The 24,558-nt window shown below is 43.1% G+C and overlaps 1 protein-coding gene and 1 long non-coding RNA gene across 12 annotated transcripts in view; one reads left to right on the forward strand and one right to left on the reverse strand.

The window, feature by feature from the left end:
• Window positions 1–20,849, reverse strand: part of Lrrc49 (leucine rich repeat containing 49) — a 107,618-nt gene extending 86,769 nt beyond the window's left edge. Inside the window, exons 1-8 of one of the 11 annotated variants that reach the window (XM_063265143.1) lie at window positions 20,517–20,652; window positions 19,851–19,907; window positions 17,676–17,763; window positions 13,279–13,476; window positions 12,846–12,948; window positions 9,848–10,051; window positions 4,135–4,201; window positions 1,551–1,694 (exon numbers count right to left, since the gene is read on the reverse strand). In XM_063265143.1, the coding sequence (XP_063121213.1) occupies window positions 1,551–1,694; window positions 4,135–4,201; window positions 9,848–10,051; window positions 12,846–12,948; window positions 13,279–13,476; window positions 17,676–17,763; window positions 19,851–19,907; window positions 20,517–20,564 (909 nt within the window). In that variant the 5' untranslated portion in view covers window positions 20,565–20,652. Of the gene's footprint in view, window positions 1–1,550; window positions 1,695–4,134; window positions 4,202–9,847; window positions 10,052–12,845; window positions 12,949–13,278; window positions 13,477–17,675; window positions 17,764–19,850; window positions 19,908–20,121; window positions 20,222–20,516 lie in introns of those variants that run through there. The other 10 variants (XM_063265144.1, XM_063265145.1, XM_063265146.1 and 7 more) reach the window with 10 other exon arrangements.
• Window positions 20,463–21,327, forward strand: LOC108351719 (uncharacterized). The gene is made up of 2 exons (XR_001839401.3): window positions 20,463–20,602; window positions 20,899–21,327. It is a non-coding gene; the product is annotated as an uncharacterized LOC108351719 (long non-coding RNA).
• The last annotated feature ends 3,231 nt before the right edge of the window (window positions 21,328–24,558 follow it).

Below are 24,558 nucleotides of genomic sequence, written 5' to 3' on the forward strand. Positions count from 1 at the left end.
CTGCCCCCAACTGACCGGGCTCTTTGGATGCTTCCCAGCCCCTATGTCCTGAGGACAGAGTCCTGACTGAGCAGCTTGCAAAGACTCAGCACACAACAATGTTATCCTGTCTGAAAGCTTTGAAAACAAACAGCCCCACCCCACCATTATCTCCAGCCTGGAGAGGACTTGACAACTCCAGTATTTCATCCAATATGGAGAGCACCTGACACAACTCAGAAATTGTACGGTAAATCCATGTCTTGGAAAAGTTGGTTAAGTCTCCTCTCTCTCAAAAGACATAGGCACTAGCTGCCTTAGACTTTCTGGGAAGAGAGAAAGTGAAACCAGTCTGCATAAGAAGCTTGGGGAGAAGACATCCTCTGTTCCTCACTTCTGCATTCCAGAGAGCACACTGAACTCTGTCCTCAGGAAAGGGTCCTGTTAGGATGTGCCTTTAAAAGTGCGTGAATGACATCCGTTTTCTACAGTGTTGAAACAAAGGAAGCTTTCAAATGATGATATTTGGTAGTATCGTAGCGTAAGCTGGAGATGTGCTTCTAGTACATTCCATCTCTGTATCAGTACATGAAGGCCTCTGCATCAGGATACTATTTAGTTGCCTACTTCCAGTAATAGCATCAAGTCTTCCTGCAGGGCAGAAGAAGGGACAGGCACCCAGGTCCTCATGCCACAGCAGAGGAGCCTACACTCCCATCCTGGAGTGAGGAGGAAAGCATCACATGGTTTAAGCCCCACTGTTATAATCCAGCCAACACAGCACAACGGTCAAGTCCACTGGTTCTCGGCCTTCCTAACACTGAGATCCTTTAACACAATTCCTCATGTGGTGGTGATCCCCAACCATAAAATTATTTTTGTTGCTACTTCATAAGTGTAATTTTACTATTGTTATGAATAGTGATGTAAATATTTGCATTTTCTGATGTCATAGGCCACCCCTGTGAAAGAGTCATTTGACCTTCAAAGGGGTCACGACCCACAGGTTGAGAATCACACTGCTTAAGTTGAGCTCAGGTCTTGCCCTGACAATTTATCTCTTCCCATTCTGTTCACACACTAAGGTACTGCTATGACTTCTTTAGAGCCAGCAAGCACAAAGAGACACAAATGACAAGCCCAGTTACTTCATTTTAGACAAATCTGAACTGAGATCCAAAGACTGCCAGTGCTTCACCCAGGGTCACACAACTGGTTAGAGGTCAAGTAGCTGAGACCAGAACTGGCCTCTGCAATCCTGATCACTCTTCCCTTCACATCAAGGGGCTGCCTTAGAACTACCAAAAGACACTCGTGTGAACATCTCTATCTGCGCTCAGCCTCTCCTGGGAACAACAATCCCTCAGCTGTCACTCACTAACAGCCTTGTCATCCTTTCTAATTCAGTGCCCAGGACAAGGGGATGAGGATTCAGTGAGGGATGGGGATTCAGTGACTGTGCACCAGCTGCTTCACTTAGAGGTGACATTTCCCCCACATAAGACACTGAGCATCTGCATCACTTCCTTTGCAGAGAAGCGGAACTCATCTGGAGTCCACTGTGTACTCACCACGAAGGTGATCTGGTTGTGGCGAAGGTTAAGTTCTGTTAGTGAATCCAGACCGTTGAGATTGTCAACATGACTCAAGAGGTTCCTGGCAAGGTTTAAAACTCTCAAGTCACACAAATGATTAACATTTTCAATTTTGGTAATCTGTTAAAAAAGAGGGGGGAGCATGATTAGTATATAAATGTTACAAAAGTACAAAAACAAATTGTTCACGTCACCAAATTGAGTGCAAATTTATATGGAGATATTTAAAGTCCATTTAAGTGTGTCATGTTGCAAGTCTTAGGAAGTTAATCAGCTTGTGAATATTAGCTAAGGCTCCTAGTTGATAATTTAACCAGGATAAACATATCAAGTAAATTTCCTCAAATAATGAGGCCCTTTGGAGCTGCTCTAAGGCTGTTAGGTGCCATGCCTACACACTACCTGCAAGAGAGACAACTCTGACCTCAAGCCACAGGCTCACTTTGATGAGGCAAATGAAGCTTCTCAGAGCACAAGCAAAGGACAGGTCTGACATGGGATTGCCAGGACTTGAGAGCAGGGAAGAGTCTGAGTGGAAAAATTGAAAGGAGTAGGAGCCCCTGAGGGAGGAAAGATGGACTCTGAAACAGAAATACTTAGGACAGGAGACAATGCTCAGGTAGGCTGCAATGGTGAGCACTGGCCTGTAGAACAAAACAACTTAGTTTGTGGAAGCCACACAGGCACATAAGCAAAGAGCCACAACAGGGAGCCTAAGTTCCCATCCTGAACAGGAGGGCACAGCATGGTTTTAAGCCCCGCTGTTATTTCTCAGGCAACACAGCACAGCAGGATGAATGTCCCCAACACAGGATGGGGGAGGGAAACTCATCAACCTCTTCACAGGACACCCTTAAGAAACAGTGAGTCACTCATGCAACACTTTCATTAAGAAGATATATTTGAGGGACTAGAGAGAGCCTTAGGGTTGAGAGCTTGCTGAAGTTATGAAGGACCAGAATTTAGTTCCCAGCTCCTACATGAAGGCTCACAACTGCCTGTAACTCCAGCTCCAAGGGATCCAATGTCCTCTTCTGATGCAAGTGCACATACATGTGCACATACACATACACACACAAACATGTATGTGCAAAGGCACACACATCTTTTTTTAATAGAATCCACCATCAGTGGATATAAACCTGCCCTTTTAGATTGCTATACCATTTACTACTTTTTAAATCTAATAATTTAAAGCATGTTTGCTAAAAGAATCTCTTTTTAGATTCATAATACAGTTTCCATGCTGTAATCTAGACTCTTCCGCAATCTCATCCAGATTCTTCCTAGGCTCACGAAGAGACATATGTATGGGTGTATTATAAATTGATAATATATGAAGGTAACCTGTGGTCATGTTTAAAATTTGATCTAAGATTATTCATCTTATTGATTTAGAGTGAAATAAAGTTATATATAATTTTAAAAAGAAATAAAAGGTTACAAACACTTTTAAATGGCAGAACTGTATAACTAGATATAGAGTAAAATGTTTGACACTAAATATATGATGTAATTTAAATACATGAACAACAAAATTGCGACATAGAGGCTATATAAAAGGAAACCAGTAATAAAAACACATGCCTGAAACACTCAAAATACAGAGAAAAAGCAGAACTAGAACAATCTACTCCTCAGACAAAACGATGGTGGGCACATTAAGAACAAAAGTCTAATTGTGAGCCACGCTGACTAGAGCCTAGGCTTCTGAACACAGGAGAGCTGTATGCGCTGGTGTTTGGATAAAGACAACTTTCCCACCCATGGATAAGGAAAGGAAAGTGTTTGTCAACCACAGGAAGGGTGTGTTCTCCCTGAGAAGGCTATTACTGAAAGAGCAGAATCTTCTAGAAGCACATTTGTATCTTTTTGAAGCATCTCTAGAAAAACAAAATATGGTAAGGCAGGTCAAAGTTCGGACTAGAAGCTAGAGCCAATCTCCCAGATTCCTAAGTACTCACCACTACTCTCATACAGGAGGCTAGGCCTTGATGTTTCCACTTTTGAAATATTTACTCAATCTGTCACCTTATATACCTAGCACTAACATGATCCTAACATGAGATTATTCCAACCAGTGTGCCAACTATAAGGTCTCCAGAAAACAGTTTCCCCATCTGCTGGTTAGTTTTCTATCACCTTGATACAAATCTGAGCTATTCAGGAGGAGGAACTATCAACTGAGGAAATGCCTCCATCGCACTGGCCTGTAGGTAAGTCGGTAGGGCATTTTCTTGATTGACTTATGTGGGACGCTCAGCCCAGTGTGTGCGGTGCTCTTGAGTTTTCCTAGTACCAACTGTCACAACTAAACAGGTCCCAGGGTCTCATCTGTGATTTACTTCTGAGAAACTAGGAACCTGCATCAAAAGGCTGAAGACCTTAGGCAGTCAATGAATCCATAAAGTAGCTCTTACGATTCAACGATAGCACGATCCTCAAAACACTTTTAACACAGACTTTCAAAAGAGAAGGGAGAGGGGTATGTGAGGATGGAAGAGGGAGGAAAGGAGGGGGAAGGGAGAGAAGAAAAAGAAGGAAAAGAGCTGTACGATACCTGATTTCCATGAAGGTCCAAGACATCTAAATTTTTTAGATTCTCCAGATTTGAGATTTTCTTGATTCTGAAAATCAGAATAAGCAGAATTGAAAAGAAATGCAGACACTTCACATCTGTGGCAAGGCAAAGCCTGCTAAGGCAGAAGGGTATACTCACTTTAATAGTTAAGTTCTTCCCACTGCACACACAGAGTAGTAACAGATGCATAAATGTCTTACTTTAGAGAAAAGCAATTCTACCCCTAACCTTGGGTCAGGGTGTGTGCTGGGGAGGAGAGGCAGTGCCAGGCACCGCGGCACATGCCCATAGTCCCAACTATTTGAAAGGCTAAAGCAAGATGATCGCTTGAGTCCAGAAGTTTGGAAATTCAGAGAGAGCCTGGAGCAACAGAGCAAGATGATGCTTTAAAATAAAAAATAAAAGAATTTCATTGCTAAAATTAAAACTGCCCTTGTGGTTAGGTCTACCCATGTTCTTCTCAATGCTGCCCTCTATGGCTACTTTACCTGCCTTGCTGCCCACAAGCACGCTCTTAGCATGAAAAGTACTTATTCTCAAGGTTCCTATGGATCCTACAGATTCACACCATAACTACTCAATAGGGAGAAGAAAATGACGTAAAACTCACGGTTACCACCAAGCCTATGTTACTTATTCCTGCTGTCATTATTTATTATCTCGAAGAACAATGTCTACCTTCGTCAATGCTACCAGAAGGCAAATCACCATGCTAGCACAGTGTACACCTAAATCTCATGAACGTCTAATGCTTTCAGACCTTAGCCAGTTGACATCATTGCCAGAACAAGGCCCCCTCCGCCACCCAGTTCAATCTAACCTACTGATAAGAGTCTTCCTCTCACCCCCGCACCACTGCAGCATGGCTTTAGTCCTTCCCACTTCAGAATACCACACTCCGCATAACCCACATACTGTGTCTCCTAAAACCTCAGCGTCTGCTCTTTTCCTGAAAACACACTACCCTACCAGTACTCCTAATTCACTTCACTCAGACCATGTGCCTCCGTGTGGACTCACAACCGTCACTGAAAGCAGGATATGTCACACTGTCCATCAAACCATGAGCATCCTTGTGAACTCAAAAGCCTTTACCTAAGGCCAGGTACTTCAAACCATCCTAGTTCACGTCTAAATACCTGGTTAATAGATGGTTTCTCTTTTCACTTTGTCTTTGTTTTGGGTTGTTTGGTTTTTGTTTGTTTGTTTGTTTTGCTCCTGGTATACCTAGAACACTTAGAGGGAGTTACAGAAGCCCAACCACGTGGCTTAGGCAGTGCCATGCTTTCCAACAACAATCTGACCTCATGGTTTTAGAGCATTCACTGATCCCATTCTGTCATCTTCCCTAAAACAGTGGTTCAAACCCTTATGTGAATCAGATTCAGCTGGAGAGCTTGGTAAAACAGCAATGATCAGCTCCTCCTAGTCCCCTTTGAACTAGCTTTGTCCTCCAGGGGGTTCCCATATTGAGTTATTCAAACGCTGGTTAAGCTGCTTGTCCAGAAATATGGTATGTGGGTGGGGGGTGTGTGTGGTAAAATGTGTGCCTATATGTGTGTGCATACATGTGTGCATGTGTGTGTGTGTGTGTGTGTGTGTGTGTGTGTGTGTATGCAGGCATGTATGAAGGTCTGAGGTTGATGTGAGAATGTCTTGCTCTACTCTCTTCTCGTTTGTTGTTGTTCAGTTTTGCTTTTCTTTTTGAGAAAGAATATTTCTCTAAACCTGAAGCTCACTATTTTGAGTACACCACCTGGCCAGCAAGCCCCTATAATTTATTATCTGCCTGTCTCTACTCCCTATCACTGGGGTTACAAGTACACATAACCATGCCTGGCCTTTAAGCGGAAACCTCATGTCCTCATGCTTGTTGGCAAGCATCTGAGCCATCTCTCCAGCCCCAGAATTATGGGTTTAACATTTTGAAACTTAATCTCCAGGGATTAAAAAAAACTCTTCACCCAGAACACTCTCTGATATAGGATCTCAATGGAACTCATGTGCTGTTATCAGAGCAATGAAATCATGTAAATGGCATCAAACCTGAGACCGAGGGCTGAAAGGACATAAAGGCAATGACACTGAAGAAGCTCCACTGGTCATCTGAACCTAGAAGCTTGTGTGCTCTGGTTCCACTGCCCGGGAATTTTCAAAAGAAGCTGGAGAAATCTGTTCTGACTAACAGGGGCCAAAAAAACATCCACAACACACAGCTGGAGATGCTCAGTCAGGTCCCTTCTGCTCTCCAGAGCTCAGGAATGCACCAGAGCTCTCCATAGGATGTCTCCATAGGATGTTCCAGCCAGGAGCACTGGCAGCCGCTTTTGGTATCAGAGGTATATGTTGTGGATACTTGAGGGACACCTGATCTTGGAGAGTGTAGCAAGTTTTCTTGTGACAACATTTCGCTTTAATTCAAATGTCCTAGGAGTTCAACAACTGTTTATCAGCGCCTCCTTCTGTGAAAATCAAAGTATAGCTTTCCAGAGCAAGCAAACAAAAGACTGAGGAGGAGGAAAAGAGGAGCAGGAGGAGGAGGAGGAAGAAGAGGAAGAGGAAGAGGAAGAGGAGAGGAAGAGGAGGAAGAGGAAGAAGAGGAAGAGGAGGAAGAGGAAGAGGAAGAGGAAGAGGAGGAAGAAGAAGAGGAGAGGAGGAAGAGGAGGAGGAAGAAGAAGAGGGGGAAGAGGAAGAGGAGAGGAGGAAGAGGAGGAGGAGGAAGAGGAAGAGGAGAGGAGAAAGAGGAGGAGGAGGGGGGAGGAAGAGGAGAGGAGGAAGAGGAGGAGGAGGAGGAGGGGAGGAAGAGGAGAGGAGGAAGAGGAAGAGGAAGAGGAAGAGGAGGAAGAAGAAGAGGAGAGGAGGAAGAGGAGGAGGAAGAAGAAGAGGGGAGGAAGAAAAGGAGGAGGAAGAGGAGGAGGAAGAAGAAGAGGGGAGGAAGAAGAGGAGGAGAAAGAAGAGAAGGAAGAGGAGGAAGAGGAAGAGGAGGAGGAGGAAGAGGAGGAGGAGGCTCTATTAGATTGTTCCCATTGCAGCAAAGTAAGGACACAGCAGAGGGCATTAGGTTTCTCGGTGTAGGAAACCCCAAGAACCTCAGTAAGGCCAAAACTATGCTGTCTTCAGGGTCAAGATGAACATACTGTTTCTGAGAAACTGAGAAACGGATGGAAAGACTAGTGAGAAGGCATTCACTAAGGGCAACCAGACATCCAGAGAGTGTTTAAAATAAGAGGCGGGATCACAGATGTCTCTAGGAAATATCTTAACCTACGGATGAAAAGGGGGAGCCTCAGGCAGTGACACTGAAGAGTAAATATGAGCTCGACACCAATAACTCAGAGAAGCAGAAAGGAGCACTCTCTGTGGGAGCCAGCATGGAGCACCTGGAAAGGCAAGCCTTAAGGCCTCTCTCTGCACTTTGCTCAGAGAGCTGCCTGGAGACATACTCCTGCTGTGTGACTGTATGTACACACAACTGACCATGCCAGATCCACTCAGCTGCTCCATCTCCACATCTCTAAAAGGAAAGGGCATATGTCTGATGTCACTTTAAATTTTGATAGTCCATGGTTTATTAATTTCCCCAATTCTCTCAAACTATGTGAAACTTTTTCTTTTCTTTGTATGTTTAATTATGTGTTTATGTGTGTGAAGGGCAAGGAGGACAGGGCTCACAGAGGCCAGAAGAGGGCATCAGATCCCCTAAGGCTGGAGCTGGTTGAGGGCAGGCCTGAAGTGGATACTGGGACATGAACTTTGCTCTTCTGCCAGGATTTAATGCTCTTAATCACTGAGCCGGCTCTCTGGCCCCTCAAACTCTGTCATTTATACTTTAGTGGAATTAATAACACAACATTTGAACCAATAAGCTATACTAATAAAAACTTCAGAGAAACATCAGGGAAAATATGATCCTAAAATTCTGGGACATGACCTTGAGAATACAGAGCTAATAATAAAACATCTCCAAACACAGCACTTCGAATATTACATAATTTTGGCTAAAGTCAGAAAACTATAGAGGCTAGAAGGTCACACTGGCCTCTTCCTACCATTTTACCCAAGACCATAAAAAGACTCTGACCCACATCCTCTGGGAGGACTCATAAGACCCTTGGGCCAGATGAGTCCTGTCTATAAACAGAAAGCAGCAGGAGGGAACAGACACAGGAAAAGCGAGCACAGACAAGCCTCGCTGAGCTGTCCGGGCTCCCACAGGAACCACAGGCCTTGTCCAACTCCATCCCTCTAAGGCTGCCCACTACCCATCACACCTAAGAGGGTCAATGTGACTTTAACCCGCTTCTCTGGGCCTTCTTATCTGAAGACCATCAAGTCACAGAAAGTTAAACAAATGTACTAGGAACTTCTCTTATGAACTGTTCTTCTCATCAGGGTGTCACTAACTGTTAGACTCTGCTAATCCTTCTGCTAAGGTACTGAAAAGCTATTTGGTAAAACTGAATGAAGTCTTGAGTACCCGTAAGGCCACGAGTCAGGAATTGCATAGCTCCTGTCTGGCAAAGCTATAGGCAAGGATCCAGGGCAGCTGACACACAAGATGTGACAGTAAAACATACTGAGGGTTGGAGGGATGGCTCCACTTTAAAGTCACTTGCTGCTTTTGCAGGGGACCTGGGTTTGGTTCCCAATACCCACATCAGGCAACCCATGATGGCCTGCAATTCCAGCTCCAGGGCATCTAATGCCTTCTTCTGGCCTCCACAGACACTAGGCATACAGGGGTGCACAGATGTATGCTCAAGAAAACATACACACATGTACATAAAATCAAAAACAGAAACAAGTCTCTAAATAAAAGCATACAGTATCACAGAGTGACATACTCTGAAAAAGAGTCAAGCGCTGATCTAATAATCACAAAGTGAATGCCTCCCTCAGGCAAACACTAGCAAGAACAGCAGGTGAAACATACAGGCCTCAAGTGAGCACACAGGCTTAAAAGATACCCTAGGAAGTCATATAATCGAAGCCAGACTCTCCCATAACCTTTTAGTTAAGACATGGCGCTGGACCATTGCAGCAGGCCTGCCACACTGAACCCCACAGAAGAGATCACGAAGGGATTTCAGTGCTAGAACTCAAACCCAGGGTCTCACGCATATTAGGCCAGTGCTACCGCTGACTTCAACTGAGCTTTTCTCTAACAACGCCTATGGTGTTAACTCTGCTGTGGCTTACCACCAGAATGGTAATCCATTCTAGGCTACAGGCAAGAACTGCTCCATAGCTTAGCGCTTAGGAGTGCTGCCGCCTCCACAAGCACGCGGAACTGAATCTGCATCACCAACACCCACGTAGAAAGCAGGGTGCAGCAGTGTCCACCAAAAGTGCTGCAGAAAAAGGAATATCCTGGGTGCTCACATGCTGGCCAATCTAGTGCCTCTCCATACCCCAAATGCAAGCTATATGTTCAGTGAGAGACTTGCCTCAAGAGAAAAGCGCAGAGTGACAGAGCAGGACACCAAAGGTTCTTCACCAGACTCTATATGCACTGTGAGCACCAGCACAGACATGTGCACATATATGAATATATTTACACATACACACACAAGCACATAAACATGAACACAGGCATACAGAGGTACAGTGCACATATACATACACCCCACGTACCCCCAGCACACACAACACAGGAATACCCACAGAGACAGAGAAACTGCTTTACAAATACCTGTTCTTCCCTAACAGGAGGACACGAAGGGATTTCAGAGTGGAAAGCCCACTAATTTCTTCAATCTGGTTATCATATAAGTCCAAGAATATTAGCCTCTGTAGATTAGAAATATTTTGGATCCGAGTTATAAAATTGTGCTGAAAGTTCAACAAACGAAGGTGCTCCTCCCCGTCGATGATAGGGCACACAGTCAACTTTTGTCTGGAAAAAATGCAAGGTCAGTCAGATTCTGAGTCAGCATCCTGCTTCCTCTGTCAAATACTGTTAAGTGGTGTTCATCTAGGCCTTGAGAGGGGAAGGGACTGGGGTGCAGAGAAGGCTCAGCTAAGAACACTTATTGCTCTTACGAGGACCCAGGTTCAGTTCAGCTCGTAACTGCCTGCGACTCTAATTCAAGGCATCCTAGCCCCCTTTTCTGACCTTCACAGGCTCAGGACTGCATTGGGGTACAGACATACACTCAGGCACACATGGATACACATGAAATCAATATTTTAAAAAGAAAAAGATGATCTGGACCACTTCTTGCCCCCCAGGGATGGGACCTAAATTTAATGGTGACTTATGCACACAAAAGAGGCCAATAGGCACTAACTAACCAGGAAGATTACTAGCATCCAGTCTAAACTCTCAGTGCCTTTTAAAACAAGTCTCTAATACTAATGATTTCACACGACATTGACATCAACAGGTTTCTAATGTAATTGTCTCCTATGGGAGAGGTTTAGGTGGTCAAACCATGTCACAAAAACAGAAAAAAAAATGCCTTTGGTTTCAGTCACTGATGTCATGGGAGCAAGACCCATACAGATAGGCTTCTTTTAGAGTCACTGCCTCCAGAATGTTCATGAGAGCAAGAAGAGGCCCTGTCATCTACAATGGAGGACATTCATAAAATATTCCACATGAAGCACCTTCATTGCAAGGCAACCCTACTGACGCTCTCCACAGAAAGCTGGATGCTGGGTTCAACTGTCCAACACTAGCTTTAACTCTGCAGAGCATTCATTCTTCTACAAGATGGAATGGAGACATTCTGAGTATGTCTAAGTGTGGTTAACAGCAAGCCTCTTCTATACAGACAGCTGCACTGCTTCTGTTGTGAAGCAAATAATAAGTTCATGGCCCACAGAGAACTCTACCCATCATAACACGGCCTAGGAGGCTCTACCCACACCACAAAGTGGTCCTGTGAGATTCTGCATGGAGACTAAAGGTTCTTCAAGGAAAATAGAGCTCTGTCTGCACATCAACAATATTAGCATGACTCATCAGAAACTGATGATGTTCAGTGAAAACCACATGGGTGGAAGCTTTGAAGAAAATAAATCAGAGTGCTATGAACACAGGCAGAATACAAGAGTGATCAGAATTCTTTTGCAATAAGGAAAAAGAATGGTTAGCATGAATGGATAAGGGACTATTAATGCTCACACGGATATGATATTTTTAAAGCAGACCCTTAAGCTGTGCACAGTGGTGTACTTTTAATCCCAGCATGTGGGAAGCAGAGGCAGGTGCACATCTAAATTTGAGATGACTGTGTCTACATACTGAGTCCTAAACCAACAATTGATACAGAGTGAGATCCTATCTCAGAGAGAGACCTTCAGAAAAGTAAAAACCATTGGGCAATAAAACCAGTTTTGTGTAGCTCATATTCAGAAACTATCCCATGCATTATACTCTCCCAAAGGACTTTTGCTGTGTAAACTGTAACTTGAATGACTACAAATACACTAGTGGAAATTTCTATCTTTGCTCTTAGCAAAACTTGAATTGTGCCACCCTTCTCGATCTTTCTGTCTCTCACAGTGAAAGCCATAACTCCAATCCTGGAGTCAGCTGTCACTAACATGGGAAAAGCACTTCCTGCCCTCCTTTCACAAACTGCTATGCCTTGAAATAAAGTTGCTTTTCCTTACCCCACGGATGCCCACCACTCCTTCAAAATGAGATAAGAAGCAATGGTGTAACGACCTCCAAGAGGGCCCTGCCACACCTATAAAAGCCTTAGGTTATGACCCCCTGCCCATTGTTAACATCTATATAGGACCATGATTTATCTGACTTCTGTTCCCTTCTTGGAGCTAATGGGTTTCCTTCCTGGTATTTCAGGCCTAGTTTTAATCAATGAGGGTCAAGAATTTCTTCTTAGGACTAGAATCTTCTCTCGAACACTCAGTCCCTGACCATAAATCCACACACTAAATGCAGAAATCACTAATGATACCCACTGGCTGTCAAGCAAGGTTTCCCAAGGTGATTCTTCACTGCTCGCCCAACTTTCTTGACTACACACATGACAGCTATGGCATCTAATGTCAAACAATATGAGACTGAGTTACTCTTCCTGCCTGTGTTTTTAAAGACTGAAGGGGAAGTTCCTATACAATCCTTCAAACATTAAAACTGAAGGCAGTATTTAGGATGGGATCTCAAAACCCACCTGCTTCCTAAAGCTGTCATGAGAGACATCGTTCTCAACTAGAGCTCTGCCTAGAGAACAGAGCTTTCCCCTGATACATGCAGGAGGGTCCATCCCATGTGTCTGCTGTACCATGCTATGGTCAGCTAGGGACAGCAGAAATGTTCTGTCTAAACCTCCACCCAATGAACCATTACAGATCTCTTCCTGGTTATAAAGAAGGTCATCAAACCTTAGATATTTGCCCCCTTGTACATCATTTTATCAAGAACCCACTTTATTCTAGGCTCTGTTCTAGGTGCCCAGGACACACACTTGAACAAAAAATCATCATTTATGAAACTTATATTCTAGGAGGCCACAGACAATAAACAAAAGTTAATATTAATATACTAAAGCAAGGAAAGTGCTAAGGTGGGAAAAACGCAGAGGAGGGGCATGTAAGTGTGGCAGGGACTGTGTCTGGGGAGAGGGTGACCACAGAAAGTCACCTTTGGGGTGACGACTTCTGAGGGAAGCAACAGGAGAGGTGGATATTGTGAAAAGGAGAAAAGAAATCGTCCTCACCTTTCTAGGGTCAGCCTGTCTGAGTAAAGAGTTTTCTCTTCAGAAGAACGCTGGAGAATAGGAAATGATGGCATTGATGAGCTCACCAGATTAATGTGATCACCTATTAAGAACGATACACAGATCACTTGATTAAGGCAAAGCTTAGCAGCTGGGAAACTAGAGGCACTGTTTATTTAGAGCTCTTCGGAGCCTACAAAAATCTTTTCTGCTATTTCCACAGCTTCTGTACTGGGAGCTGATTATTACTGTGGGGCTGTTGTCTTCTCAACACTAAGCTCTGTGCTCTGTGGGTGCCAAATAACTTTCCCTTGCCTTACAGGTCAGCGGAAAGATCCAGAAGTACTCTAGCGCTGTCTTTATCCCTTTACAATTTTGACTCCTGACACTACATGCCAACTACATGTTCCGCTATATGATAGCCCCTCATTACCAGATACATTGGGGCCAGCACTATGACAGCCCTGCCGGATTCTGGGCTTTGAAGGTGTCTGAATGGAAGAGTCTCCAAATGCTGACAAGGAGGTTGTGGCAGTTCTCATGTCCAGCCCACAGAGTTCTGTCACGTTAGTTGTGGATGAGATGCATGATGACTTATTACGAGGCGAAGGACTTATTACTCTTCCATCTCCTTCAAAATATCAAAGAGTTTATCACAAAGCTACATAATACATGACTTTGCTATAGGACATACACAGAAAGCAGTTTGGGGTAGCAGACGTAAACCTCACATCATCGGTTTCCTCCTTCTATGTAGGCAGCTACTATTACTAGGGAAGGCTGCACAGACTCCAAAGTGCGGATCCATAAATCTAGGACACTTTAGTTCGGATCCAGAGAGAATGTGACACTCCATGAAATCTATGGGCTGTTAGCAGGGTGTTTCTTAAAGTAAGAAGCTTTTCATCTTGGAGAACAAACTCGTATGAAATGCGTAGGCTGGAACAATGTGCAAAACACAGAAGGTAAACGGACTGCTGCAGAGACAGCTTGGTGGTGAAGAGCACTGGCTGCTCCTACAGAGGACCCAGGTTTGATAGCCAGTAACCACATATGGCAGCTTACACCCATCCATTCTGGGGGATCCAATTCCCTTTTCTGGCCTCTACAGGCACTGCACGATTGTGGCAGACACACATGCAAGCACACATTCACACTCACATTTTTTTTCAGAGCTGAGGACCGAACCCAGGGTCTGAGCTCTTCCACTGAGCTAAATCCCCAACCCCCTCACATACATTTTAAAAATATTTATAACTGCTCTTTTAAAAAGAGCAGTATATAGTGCTTCAGAGTGTCTAGTTACTGGCTAATAGAGAACAGCGAAGACGAGTGTAAGCAGAGGTAGATACCAGGACACATTCAAGAGCTAGAAGTATATGGAATGGTCTGGAAGCGAAGATGAAAAGTTCCAAGAATGTCAATCCCAGAGTATATTTACCTTAATTTTCTCTGTATATAGAATCCACTGAAAGAGCAAGTGATAAAGAAGTCAGCGATGGGAGCAATAGGCAGGATGATAGAACCGAGGAGGCCACAGCATTCTGCTGCTTCAACCACCCAGTAAGAAGAAAAACAAGCCTAGAAGCTGACACTCCTACAGGAGGTCACTAACGATATGGTAATATCGGAAAATCAAGTCACACATGGTGTGGCTGTAAAGCAGTGGTGTTGGTATCAGCTGGCCTTTTCAGGTCTACAAGGTCAGGGCATCTCATTCTGTGCAGAAAACAATCAGTGCTCATATCTCCCTTTCCTGAGGTAACATGAAACATCAAGACAGCTAATTATGCTGCCCCAAGAGGTAAGCTTTAGAATCAACACTGTGCTCACCAATAAAACATCAAACGATAGAATGCGTGCAGGCAGGATCCCCACAGAAACCAGCACACTGATTTGGAGTCCAAAGCTGAGAGCAGCACAAGGATTAGCTCCAGCATAAAGATTAGCTGCCAAGGTCAGCGGAAGATGACAAAGGGAAACGGGGATAAAGGATCTCATTCTGTCTGATGAACAATTCACCAGGTTCTCTGAATTACTAGTAAAACTTCAAGGCAATCCAGGATATACCAGCAGATAAAAACTGTCCATGACTTGGAAAGCAGAGGAAAATATCAAACAATAAATTTCATTTACACTTTGTGAATGAAAGAATTCAATCTTACATGCTTCAGCTCCTCAGACATACAAATTTGTCAGTAGTTTCAGCTGCTAAGTTTACCATGGATGCAATATACACCAGATCATAAATGGCAAAAGACAAAAATGATGCTAAAAAGACCTTAAAGTCTACATACAAAAACGTGTGATGGGGCACATGGGAATCTTTGACCAGCCCTGTGTCTGTGCAGGTGGAAGCACTCACATGGAAACTGCCTGGAGGGCGGGACTTTCCAGAAGTGTTGATGCCAGTTTTCCATCATGCCTGCCCTAACATCCCCACCAGATCTGTATGCTCCTGAAAGCTGGGTCTTGTTTTACATCTCAGCAGAATTTAGACGCAGGAGGTAACCAGTAGATGAACTGCTTTTCTATTCTGTGGAACTATTTTGTGTTTTACTTCATTAAGAAAAGAAAATCAGAAATTCCTGCATTTTAGTATAAGTAGTGCCTCAAAGTGCCCAGAGACAAAATGGTCTACAGCCAGTAAGTTCTCATATATTGTAGAGTAGAGACTGTGGAGGGTTGTGTGAGAGGGTGGTCGTGTCTGCAGGGATAGCGCAGCACACTGTGGAGAGCATTGCCTCCTCCCGCCATGCACAGATTTTACATAATTACTTGAAGGACTTAATGAGATTTCAGTAGCATCACTGGAGTAGCCAGCTCTTACAAAGCCCTGTGGACACACCGATGCTCAGCAACCCCCCCAACAGGCCTGAAGAATCAGGGCTTAGACAAACGAGTTCCTTTATTTTGACTGAGAGGGCCCTGGTCACATTGTGCTGATAGATTGTATGTGTTGTCTGAAATGGGATGTGGAGGACTAGATATACTGGCATAGCTGATCACACAGAGGCCAAACTTTGCCTGACAAGATTTAAATTTTTTTAAATCCTTGTAGACCTAAAATTTCCCCCCACCATGTATGTACTGGGTTGTAGAAAATTGAGTACAGAAGTCAAGATAATAACTACAATGTGTCTGGCTTTCTTTGCATAACACTGCCTAGAACATAGAAGGGGTGTGTTGGGAATGATCAAGTCCACATTTAAGACACATCAAAGGAATGTCTTGTCATGGAGAATAATTTTGAATGGAATCTTTTAAGTAAAAGCCAATTCAACTTTTCTCTGCCAAAATTTATTTTTATTTTGTACTTTATGGGTCATGAGTTTTATATACAAAACTCTGCCTCTACGGTTCACTAATTCAATACAACCACACTTTTCCTCACCAGCAAATATCTAGTAATGCTCTATCAATTATCATATAAATTAACACCAATCCTCTACTCTAATTCTAGAAAAACTGTGAAAAAGTAAGTTTCATTCAGAACTGAGGGAAAAATTAAGATGCTATTATGTAAAAATATAAAAAGTAATTTACGATGAAGACATACACTAACCTCTAGCTGAGAATTTGCAGGCTGGAATCTCAGTTCCCTGCTGAGAACAGTGGAGACAGCACAGGTACACTCTAGAAATGCACTTGGAGCCAAAGGAAAGAAGGAGACAGATATTTCCTGCACCACAGAACTAGAGTTATGCAGATGTCAATTCCAGGAATTGACAGTCTTGGGTGAGGATGAAGGAAAGAGAAAAGACTGGTAAGGTTATGTGGGTCCAAGAGGAGGGCTCAGAGATGCTCCACAAAAAAAAAAAATATAAAATAAAAACAAAACCACATACTAGTCAGTGTTCACACTACTCAGTACTGCCTTTGGTTCATACAGTAATGAAATGAACAACCAAAGGGCCTTCTTGTACAGACATCTAGACACAGCAAGCAAATCTACAGGACCAAAAAGCATGTGATGGGTGGGAGGCAGGGCAGAGAGAAGCAGGTGCTCCTGGAAGGTTGAGGAGGCGGCGCCATATCCAAGGACCCAGAACTGATCCACATGAGCACACACAAGTAACGAGCTCAACTAGGAGTCCGACGTTCTGAAGGAGACTTTACTTTGATTTTAGAAACATCTCTCAGAAGTACAACCACATCCTATTACCTACATCTGCCCAAGGGTGGTCCACAGGCTACATCGCCACTGCACCTGTCAGAATCAACTGTGGCACTATGGATGCACATCCACAAATACCACCCCACACCTACACAATCACAATGGGGAAGAGAAGGAGGCACTCAGAATCTGAGGTTTTAACAAACTCCCAAGAGAGTCACACCAAGATTAAGGATTCTGATGATGCAATGCTTATGTCTCTGTGACCATGTGACATTGTGGGAAGATGACAGTTTCTTTCTACTTCCAACTTTCCACTAGTTTCTTATTTTCAAATATTTGTCTTCCTATAGCCTCTATCTTACTAATTAGCCACTATTTTTATCCCTAATATATGATCAGCACATTCCTTTCCACTTACTTTCAAACTAAAATAAGGGGGGGATTGTTGTTTTTTGTTTGTTCGTTTGCTTGTTTATGCATTGGAATGTGTATGTGTGGTGTGTGTGAGTGTGGCTGTGGGTGTGTCTGTCTGTCTGTCTATATGTATAGATCTATATTGCCGATTCTGATTTAAACAATCAGCAAACCAATTTTGTAACCAACTGAACTATTTCATTTTGTAATTCAGATTTCTTGGGTTCTATTCATACAACAATATTAAATGATACTGTTCAAAGAAAACGAATCTACTCTCTGCTAACTGATAGTACCTTGTCTACTTGAGTAGTTTCTCTCCAGGTCATGCTGTAACAGTCTACCAGGAAATGATGGTGTTTCTCTATTAAGCTTGAATTCAACCTGAAAAACAGTATTTAAGAAAATATATTGATAGGAAGAAACTAACAGTCAGAAATACACTTTATTATAAAATAACAGATAAAATGTACTTTAAAAAAAAAAAAAAAGGATGAGCCCAGAAGGGTCACATATCTGATTCCATGTATATGAACTGCCCACAGCTGAGAAATTCATAGTCAGAAAGCATATTTGTGGTTTCCGAGAGTTAAGATAGTGAGGAGCAGGGAACAACTGTGTAGTGGAGAGTATGTCTGGACTGATGAAATGTTCTAGCTCTAACCAGAGGAGATGGTCTTGCAACACTGTGAAAGTACTTAATACCACTGAGTTGTAAACTTTAAAATGGGCAACATTGGAATTTGCATGGGAGGTATAATTTTTCCAAACATACAATTAAAGTCAGTCACACAAGATCAGATTAAAATACTCCAAACTCTCCACAAATACAATTTGGCCACAAACACAATGGCTGAAAGAATTATTTGCTCAATAAAAAAAGAAATGCAAACAATGAAAGCTAAGTGCAACTCTTGATTTTTTTAAAAACCCTTCACATGTCAAATTGTAACATAATAAAATTGCATATTTAAGATTTTTAACTCTTTTTTATAATTTTTCATGGCAGAACTGAAAAGCCCAAACAGAATGACCTCTTATGATTAGCCATTAAAACCTTAAAAATCCATCTTCAAAGACTTACGAGGCTTCTCACTCACCCACCCTATCACAGCAGTATTTGCATTATATCATCATGAACACATGTCTACACACAAGAACGGGGATCAAACAGCACCCTGAAAACCACAGCAATCCTAAAAGCACTGGCACGGGAGAAAAAGACCCAACTGGCAAAGGCAGGTAGGAAGGTTTTACATGCAATCTGTTATGCCTGCTTCTAATAAGAAATACATTTCCATTAATTCAACTGTTATTGGAGATGACCAAGTGATGAGGCCAGGGGGGTCACAGAAGAAAATGTCGGCTATTTTCACATCCAAATGTAACTAGTCAGCTGCAGCCTCTTAATTAGTGGTCCCTTCTATTCAAACCTTCACCAGCCTGCGTTTATTGTCTTCCTGCTTCTGTCCATAAACTCTGGCCTTTATACTACACAGTTCTTCCAGTGACGTCCACGTTTAGGGAACGTTTTACGGAACAATGAACTGTGATGGTTGAGAAGGTACACATTATTTAAAGGGAGAAGTGTATTGTGTACGGATAAAACAGGGAGGGGAGTGGGCATTCATGAGTGCTGAGGTGAGGCAGGAAAGAAAAAAAATGTATCTCAAAAACTAAATGAAAAGCCGGAGACTTTGGAAATTACTAAGATATTACAAGCAAATGGTCTAGGTGTAGAAAAAAGGTTCAGTGGTTAAGACCACGGCTGATCTTCCATAGGACCTGAGTTGGTTGCTAGTACCCATGACAGGTGTCTCACAACTGCTTGTAACACCAGCTCCAGGGGATCTGACACCTTCCTCTGGCCTCCACAGAGACACAGAGACCGACACACAGACACACCCACGCAGACACACACCAACTCAAACAGGTAAGAATCAAACACTCGATATATTATAAAAACACTGAGACAACACTTCCCCTGCTAAGCTAGTTTTTCTTCTGATTTGAAATGGGTCACAAAGTGAAATCCTCCAAAAATGTCACATTTTATCTTTCCAGAGATGCCACCATTAGAATGACACCTTCATTTTACCTATGTCTAAGAAATAAAAGCATTTCTCAACTAAATTATTTTAAGAAATACCTTCACCAGAAATGTTTAGATGTAAAGGAAGGGGACTCTTGTAATGAAATGGCCTAAATTGATACAAGAAGGATGATTTGGCTTTATGAAAGTAGGCAGAAAGTAAAGTCAGCTTTATATTGAAGACCAAAATAGATACATTCAACCCCCAAGTCAGAAACTATTTTTAAAACATGCAATTGGGGTTGGGAATTTAGCTCAGTGGTAGAGCTGGGTTCGGTCCCCAGCTCTGAAAAAAGGAAAAAAAAAAACCATGCAATTATTTGTGTAGACTATCTGACAATTGATTTTCAACTTAAATACAAATCTTCTTAAATCTTACTTTGTTTTTGTCAGAAAGTGACGACGTTTGAATAACCAGATGAAGTCCACAGTTCACCTGAAATGTAAAAGTTAAATTATAAAATGTATTCTTAATACCCACACACCATAATGTAAAGACATTATAAAAATCAGAACGCAGTCAAATATTCCATATTTCTTTGCTTTTCTGGTAAATAACCATTTTCTGAAGATTTGTAAAATCATGTCTAAGAATCAAATGCTTTCATTGATTTATTTTTCAAAATGTCGGAAGCACCAATTTCACCCACCTTGTACCTCAGGCTTTGGAGCCCTGACATTTCTCTTGCCAGTCAGTATATCAGTGTTTGAATAAAGGAGGTGGGAGTGTCTAAGAACAGGTTCCTTTCTCAATTGAAAAAAGAAAGGGGGGTGGGGAATAACTAAAGGAATCCCAGTGTTTGCCTAGCAAACCAGCTCCACCTTCTGGGGAGCTCAGACCCTGGGCAAGATTTTAAACACCCATCATACAATATTCAAAAACTCTGAAAGTGCTTTGGACTAATCCAGGAAACCCTAGCCTCAATGAGACAATAGCTTGAATAGCCCCGTTCGCAGTAATGCAGCCCATCACCTAGGACAAAGACGCCAGTCAGAGAGGACAAGACTACTGGAAAGGAAGAAAAATCAGGAAGGCCCAACTCACGTTGTTTGCAGCCCGGCCAGAAACGGAGCGGTATTTCCCGGGAATCATGGCAGGAAACAGTCCAGGATGTTCGATCCTCCTTCGAGGTAATGCAACAGCTAAGATTCAAAGAGACCAAAAGGGGTCATCTCCCAGGCAACCTGTTCAGGGGTTACCATAGAAACCACCATTTCCGGTCTGGTCCTCGCCCCAGATCTGTGGGCCGTCCGGGTGGCTAGCCTCAGGGATTATCTGTGGGACCCGATGCGTCAGCACTTCCTTGTTCTGGCTCTTTTCGGGCCGCGTGAAAACAGCGGGTGGATCCGGAGGAGGATAAGATGGGGAAGAGGGTGGACACATCGGTGGCTATGGCAACCCTGACTTCCGGTCCTTTCCTCTTTAGGACCCGCCTCAACTCTGCCCGCGGGAAGTTTGATTCCTTCTACCTGCGGGTGTTTTCTTGGAAAAATACCCAGAATCTTCCCATTTAGTTTGGCACTTCCACTGAGCCGAAGCAAGGAAGGATAAAGCCTGACCTGGAGACAATGAAGGAGAAGCCTGCTTTCCTGAGGCCACTGCAGAGGGACCGAGTGCGCTTGACATAGGAGTCCCTACCGACAGCTCCAAGACTGTCGACATGTCAAAAAATGACTGAGAAAGAAAGCTGTGAAGCTACTACTGAAGACAAGTCTTGCTAATAATCCCTTCCCTTACCTTAGCTTCTTTTGATTGATACTTGCTGCCTTCATGTTCATGTTTCTGGCGAGCTAAACTTCCCGTCATCTCCTTGCTGCATACCTTTCTAACCCCCAATAAACACTGATTACATTTACCTTGTATTCCATTACCACTACTTGCTCTCTTAAGACTTCCAAACCTTCTTTGGGACAGTCAAGCTTCCGCCCCATTATGTAAACAAAGGCTCCATGACTGTACAGAAGAAATGTTTAGTTCTAAATCTGAGGAAAGTTTGCCAAGAAGTCAAGTGGTCTATAACCGACATTTTGGTTTTGAATTGTGAGAGGTATAGAATGGCAAGGCTGAAGGCAACCTTGTTTCTCAACTAGTCCAAACCCATGCATTTCACACGAGGAGGCTCATCCAAAAGTTAATTTCTTCAGGGGCCTGGAATTCTTATTATAGCTCCAATCACCAGAACAATGTTCTTTCTGTAATACTGACCTGTTTCTCACATCTGGATGGATGCCTTAGACCCTTTGTTTAGTCATATTCTATCATCATTTGGAATACAAACATATAATTTTTAGGTCAAAATTATGAACATAGCTTACACATACTTGCATGATTTTGTCCTTTCCCTACCACACCTATTCTGTTTAATACCACTGTCCCAAAGAGTTTATACATGTAATGTTGACCTTAGATTTTGGTTCCTCTATATTCCTTTCTTTTGAGACTGCTCACCTGTTTCAGACAGTAATTCCTTTCCCATTTTCTGGCACCATCAACAAAGTCTGTCCCCTTTTTTTAAAGCAATCAACTCAAGTATAGTTTCTTCTGATCTCTGACTTACATATTATCTTTTAAAAAGGATTTCTCTTTATGTGTGGGGGTAGGTTTGTGGGTGTTAGCTAAGGCAAGAAAATCATGGTGGTTACAAGAATGGACTTAGTGGCCAACTCCCAGGTTTCACTTATGGTTCTGCCAATAATTAAACATGCTTCCTTACCTTCCTGTGCCCAGGTTCCTCATCTTTGATGTAAAGATATTATCACATCTCTGCCATAGCCTTTCAAGAGCTGTAGAGTGTTAACTACTTAAAGTAATGTCTGATGCAAATACTTACCATATTAAGCAAGCCTTGGCCCATATATTTTGCTTCTGAAGCCTGTGTTCAGCCTGTCCTCTCTTCACAAACTCACTTTCAGGCAATGTTTTGAATGCTAAAAACCCAGAAGCTCACAGAGACACAGATGTGGTGCTGAGCTGAAGCATGGGGGAAGAACTGGGCAGGCAAGTCAGCAGTATGGAGTTGCATGCGAATGTGGAAGTTAGTTCCTGCTTGTTGAAGCTGAAGTTTAGGGAAGCTATCTGATATAATCTTTGATTGCCGTGCTCTCAGCAAGTCAATTGGCCCATCTGTCTGTCAGTTTGACTAGATCTATAATCAACTAAAATGGTTGCCATTAGGAACTCCTTTAAGAAATGTCCTTGGTCAGATCATTTGAAGCAGTAAAAGCCCACCCTCATTGTAAGTGGCACCTATGGGTGGCAGCTTGGGTGAAAGGAGATGGAAAGTGGAAACATTCTTTCTGCCTGCTTGCCTTTTTTCCTGGAGAGTTCATCTGTCTTATTGCATTTCTTACCCAGTTACAGAACAAGCTTCTTTGAGTTTCCAACACGGTCTGAAGACCAGCAACTATCCAGGAATAGTCTTGGCCTTAAGTGCCAGATTGGGACTGCAGAGACAGCCAGCCTTGCAGACTGAGAAACTAGCAGATTCTTAACCGCTCTGTTGTTGTGAGATGACCATTGTTGAACTACGCAAACCACATCCTATAATCCAATCTAAGAAATCACTTTTTAGTACGTATTGAGTATCAGTCTGTTCCTTATAGAACCCTGACTAAGACACCAGCCTTCCTGTTGCTGGCAAACCCAAGGCCACTCTTCTTCATAAGTGGTTCAGTAATGAAGCTAGAAACTCCTGCTTAGTGCTGGGTTTCTCTAGAGTAATTGGATCCTAATGGCCCTGCCAGCTCCCTATGGGAAGGAACAACTAGTCACTGACTACCGTGTTTTCTTGATGTGTTCTAGCAGATACTCAGCTAATACCTGTTAATGATAGAGGTGTTGAGTGACTTTAAGGCTCCAGACATTTCAAATCTTCCTGATGCTTTCTGAAGGAAATCCTGCCAATCACAGACTCATTCCTTTTGTGTATGTGCCCATTCTTTCCATTTCCCAGCTCCCCTGGAAAGGTTAGAGTTGAAAGGACCTTGCAAAACCATCCGGTCAGAATGCTTCATTCTGTCGATGAGAAAATGCAGTGAAGTGGTTTCCAACACTCACACAAATGTTTGTTTAGTGACAGACAATATAAGAATTTCCCTTAGCTCATGGACTTAAAAATATTTATGCAGAGTTAGATGGATGAGCCATTAAAGGCACTTGGTGCCAAGTCTGGTGACTTGAGTTCAATCCCCAGGACCCACAAAGAAGATGGAAAGAGCTGACTCCCTCAAGTTGTCTTTGACCCCCACATGTACATTATGTCATATGTGTGTATGTGTGTACACATACAAAAAAGTAATAACTTAAATTAAAAAAATGTTTAACTGCTTCAGGTGACTACCTGTCCTTTGTTTCCTCCAGGTCATGTTCTCAAGCTTAATGTGGTGGTTTGAATATGTTTGGCCCAGGGAGTGACACTATTAGGTGTTGCCTTGTTGGAGTAAATGTGGCCTTGTTAGAGGAAACGTGTCATGGTGGGGATGGGCTTGGAGACCCTCTTCCTAGCCCCCTAGAAGAGAGTCTTCTGACCGCCTTTGGAACAAAATGTAGAACTTTCAGCTCCTCCAGCCCCATGTCTGCCCGGATGCTGCCATGCTCCCACCTTGATGATAATGGACTGAACCTCTGGACCTGTAAGCCAGCCTGAATTAAATGTTGTCCTTTATAAGAGATGCCTTGATCATGGTGTCTCTTCACAACAATGGAAGCCCTAACTGAGACAGTCTCCAAGCCTACCCCTACAGTGACACACTTTCTCCAACAAGGCAACACCTCCCAATAGTGCCACTCCCTAGACTAAGCAAATCCAATTACTACTTTCCTCTCCCCCTTGTCATAGCCCTCATCTTCCTATTCTACCGTGAAACATTCGGTTAATCATTTTGAGTGTATACGGCATTTTACTTCAGTGATGCAATAGTAGACTATAATTGTGAAATAAAATTGGGTCTCGTAGGGAGGGACCTGGGAAAATGACACAGCAGGTGAAAGGTTTTGCTGCTCTTGCAGAGGCCCCAGGTTGGATTCCTTGGACCCAAGTCCATCGGCCAGCAAATGGCTGAGACTCCCACTTCTGGCCCCCACCAGC

The sequence above is a fragment of the Rattus norvegicus genome, chromosome 8 (genome assembly GCF_036323735.1).
Source record: "Rattus norvegicus strain BN/NHsdMcwi chromosome 8, GRCr8, whole genome shotgun sequence".
NCBI lineage: Eukaryota > Metazoa > Chordata > Mammalia > Rodentia > Muridae > Rattus > Rattus norvegicus.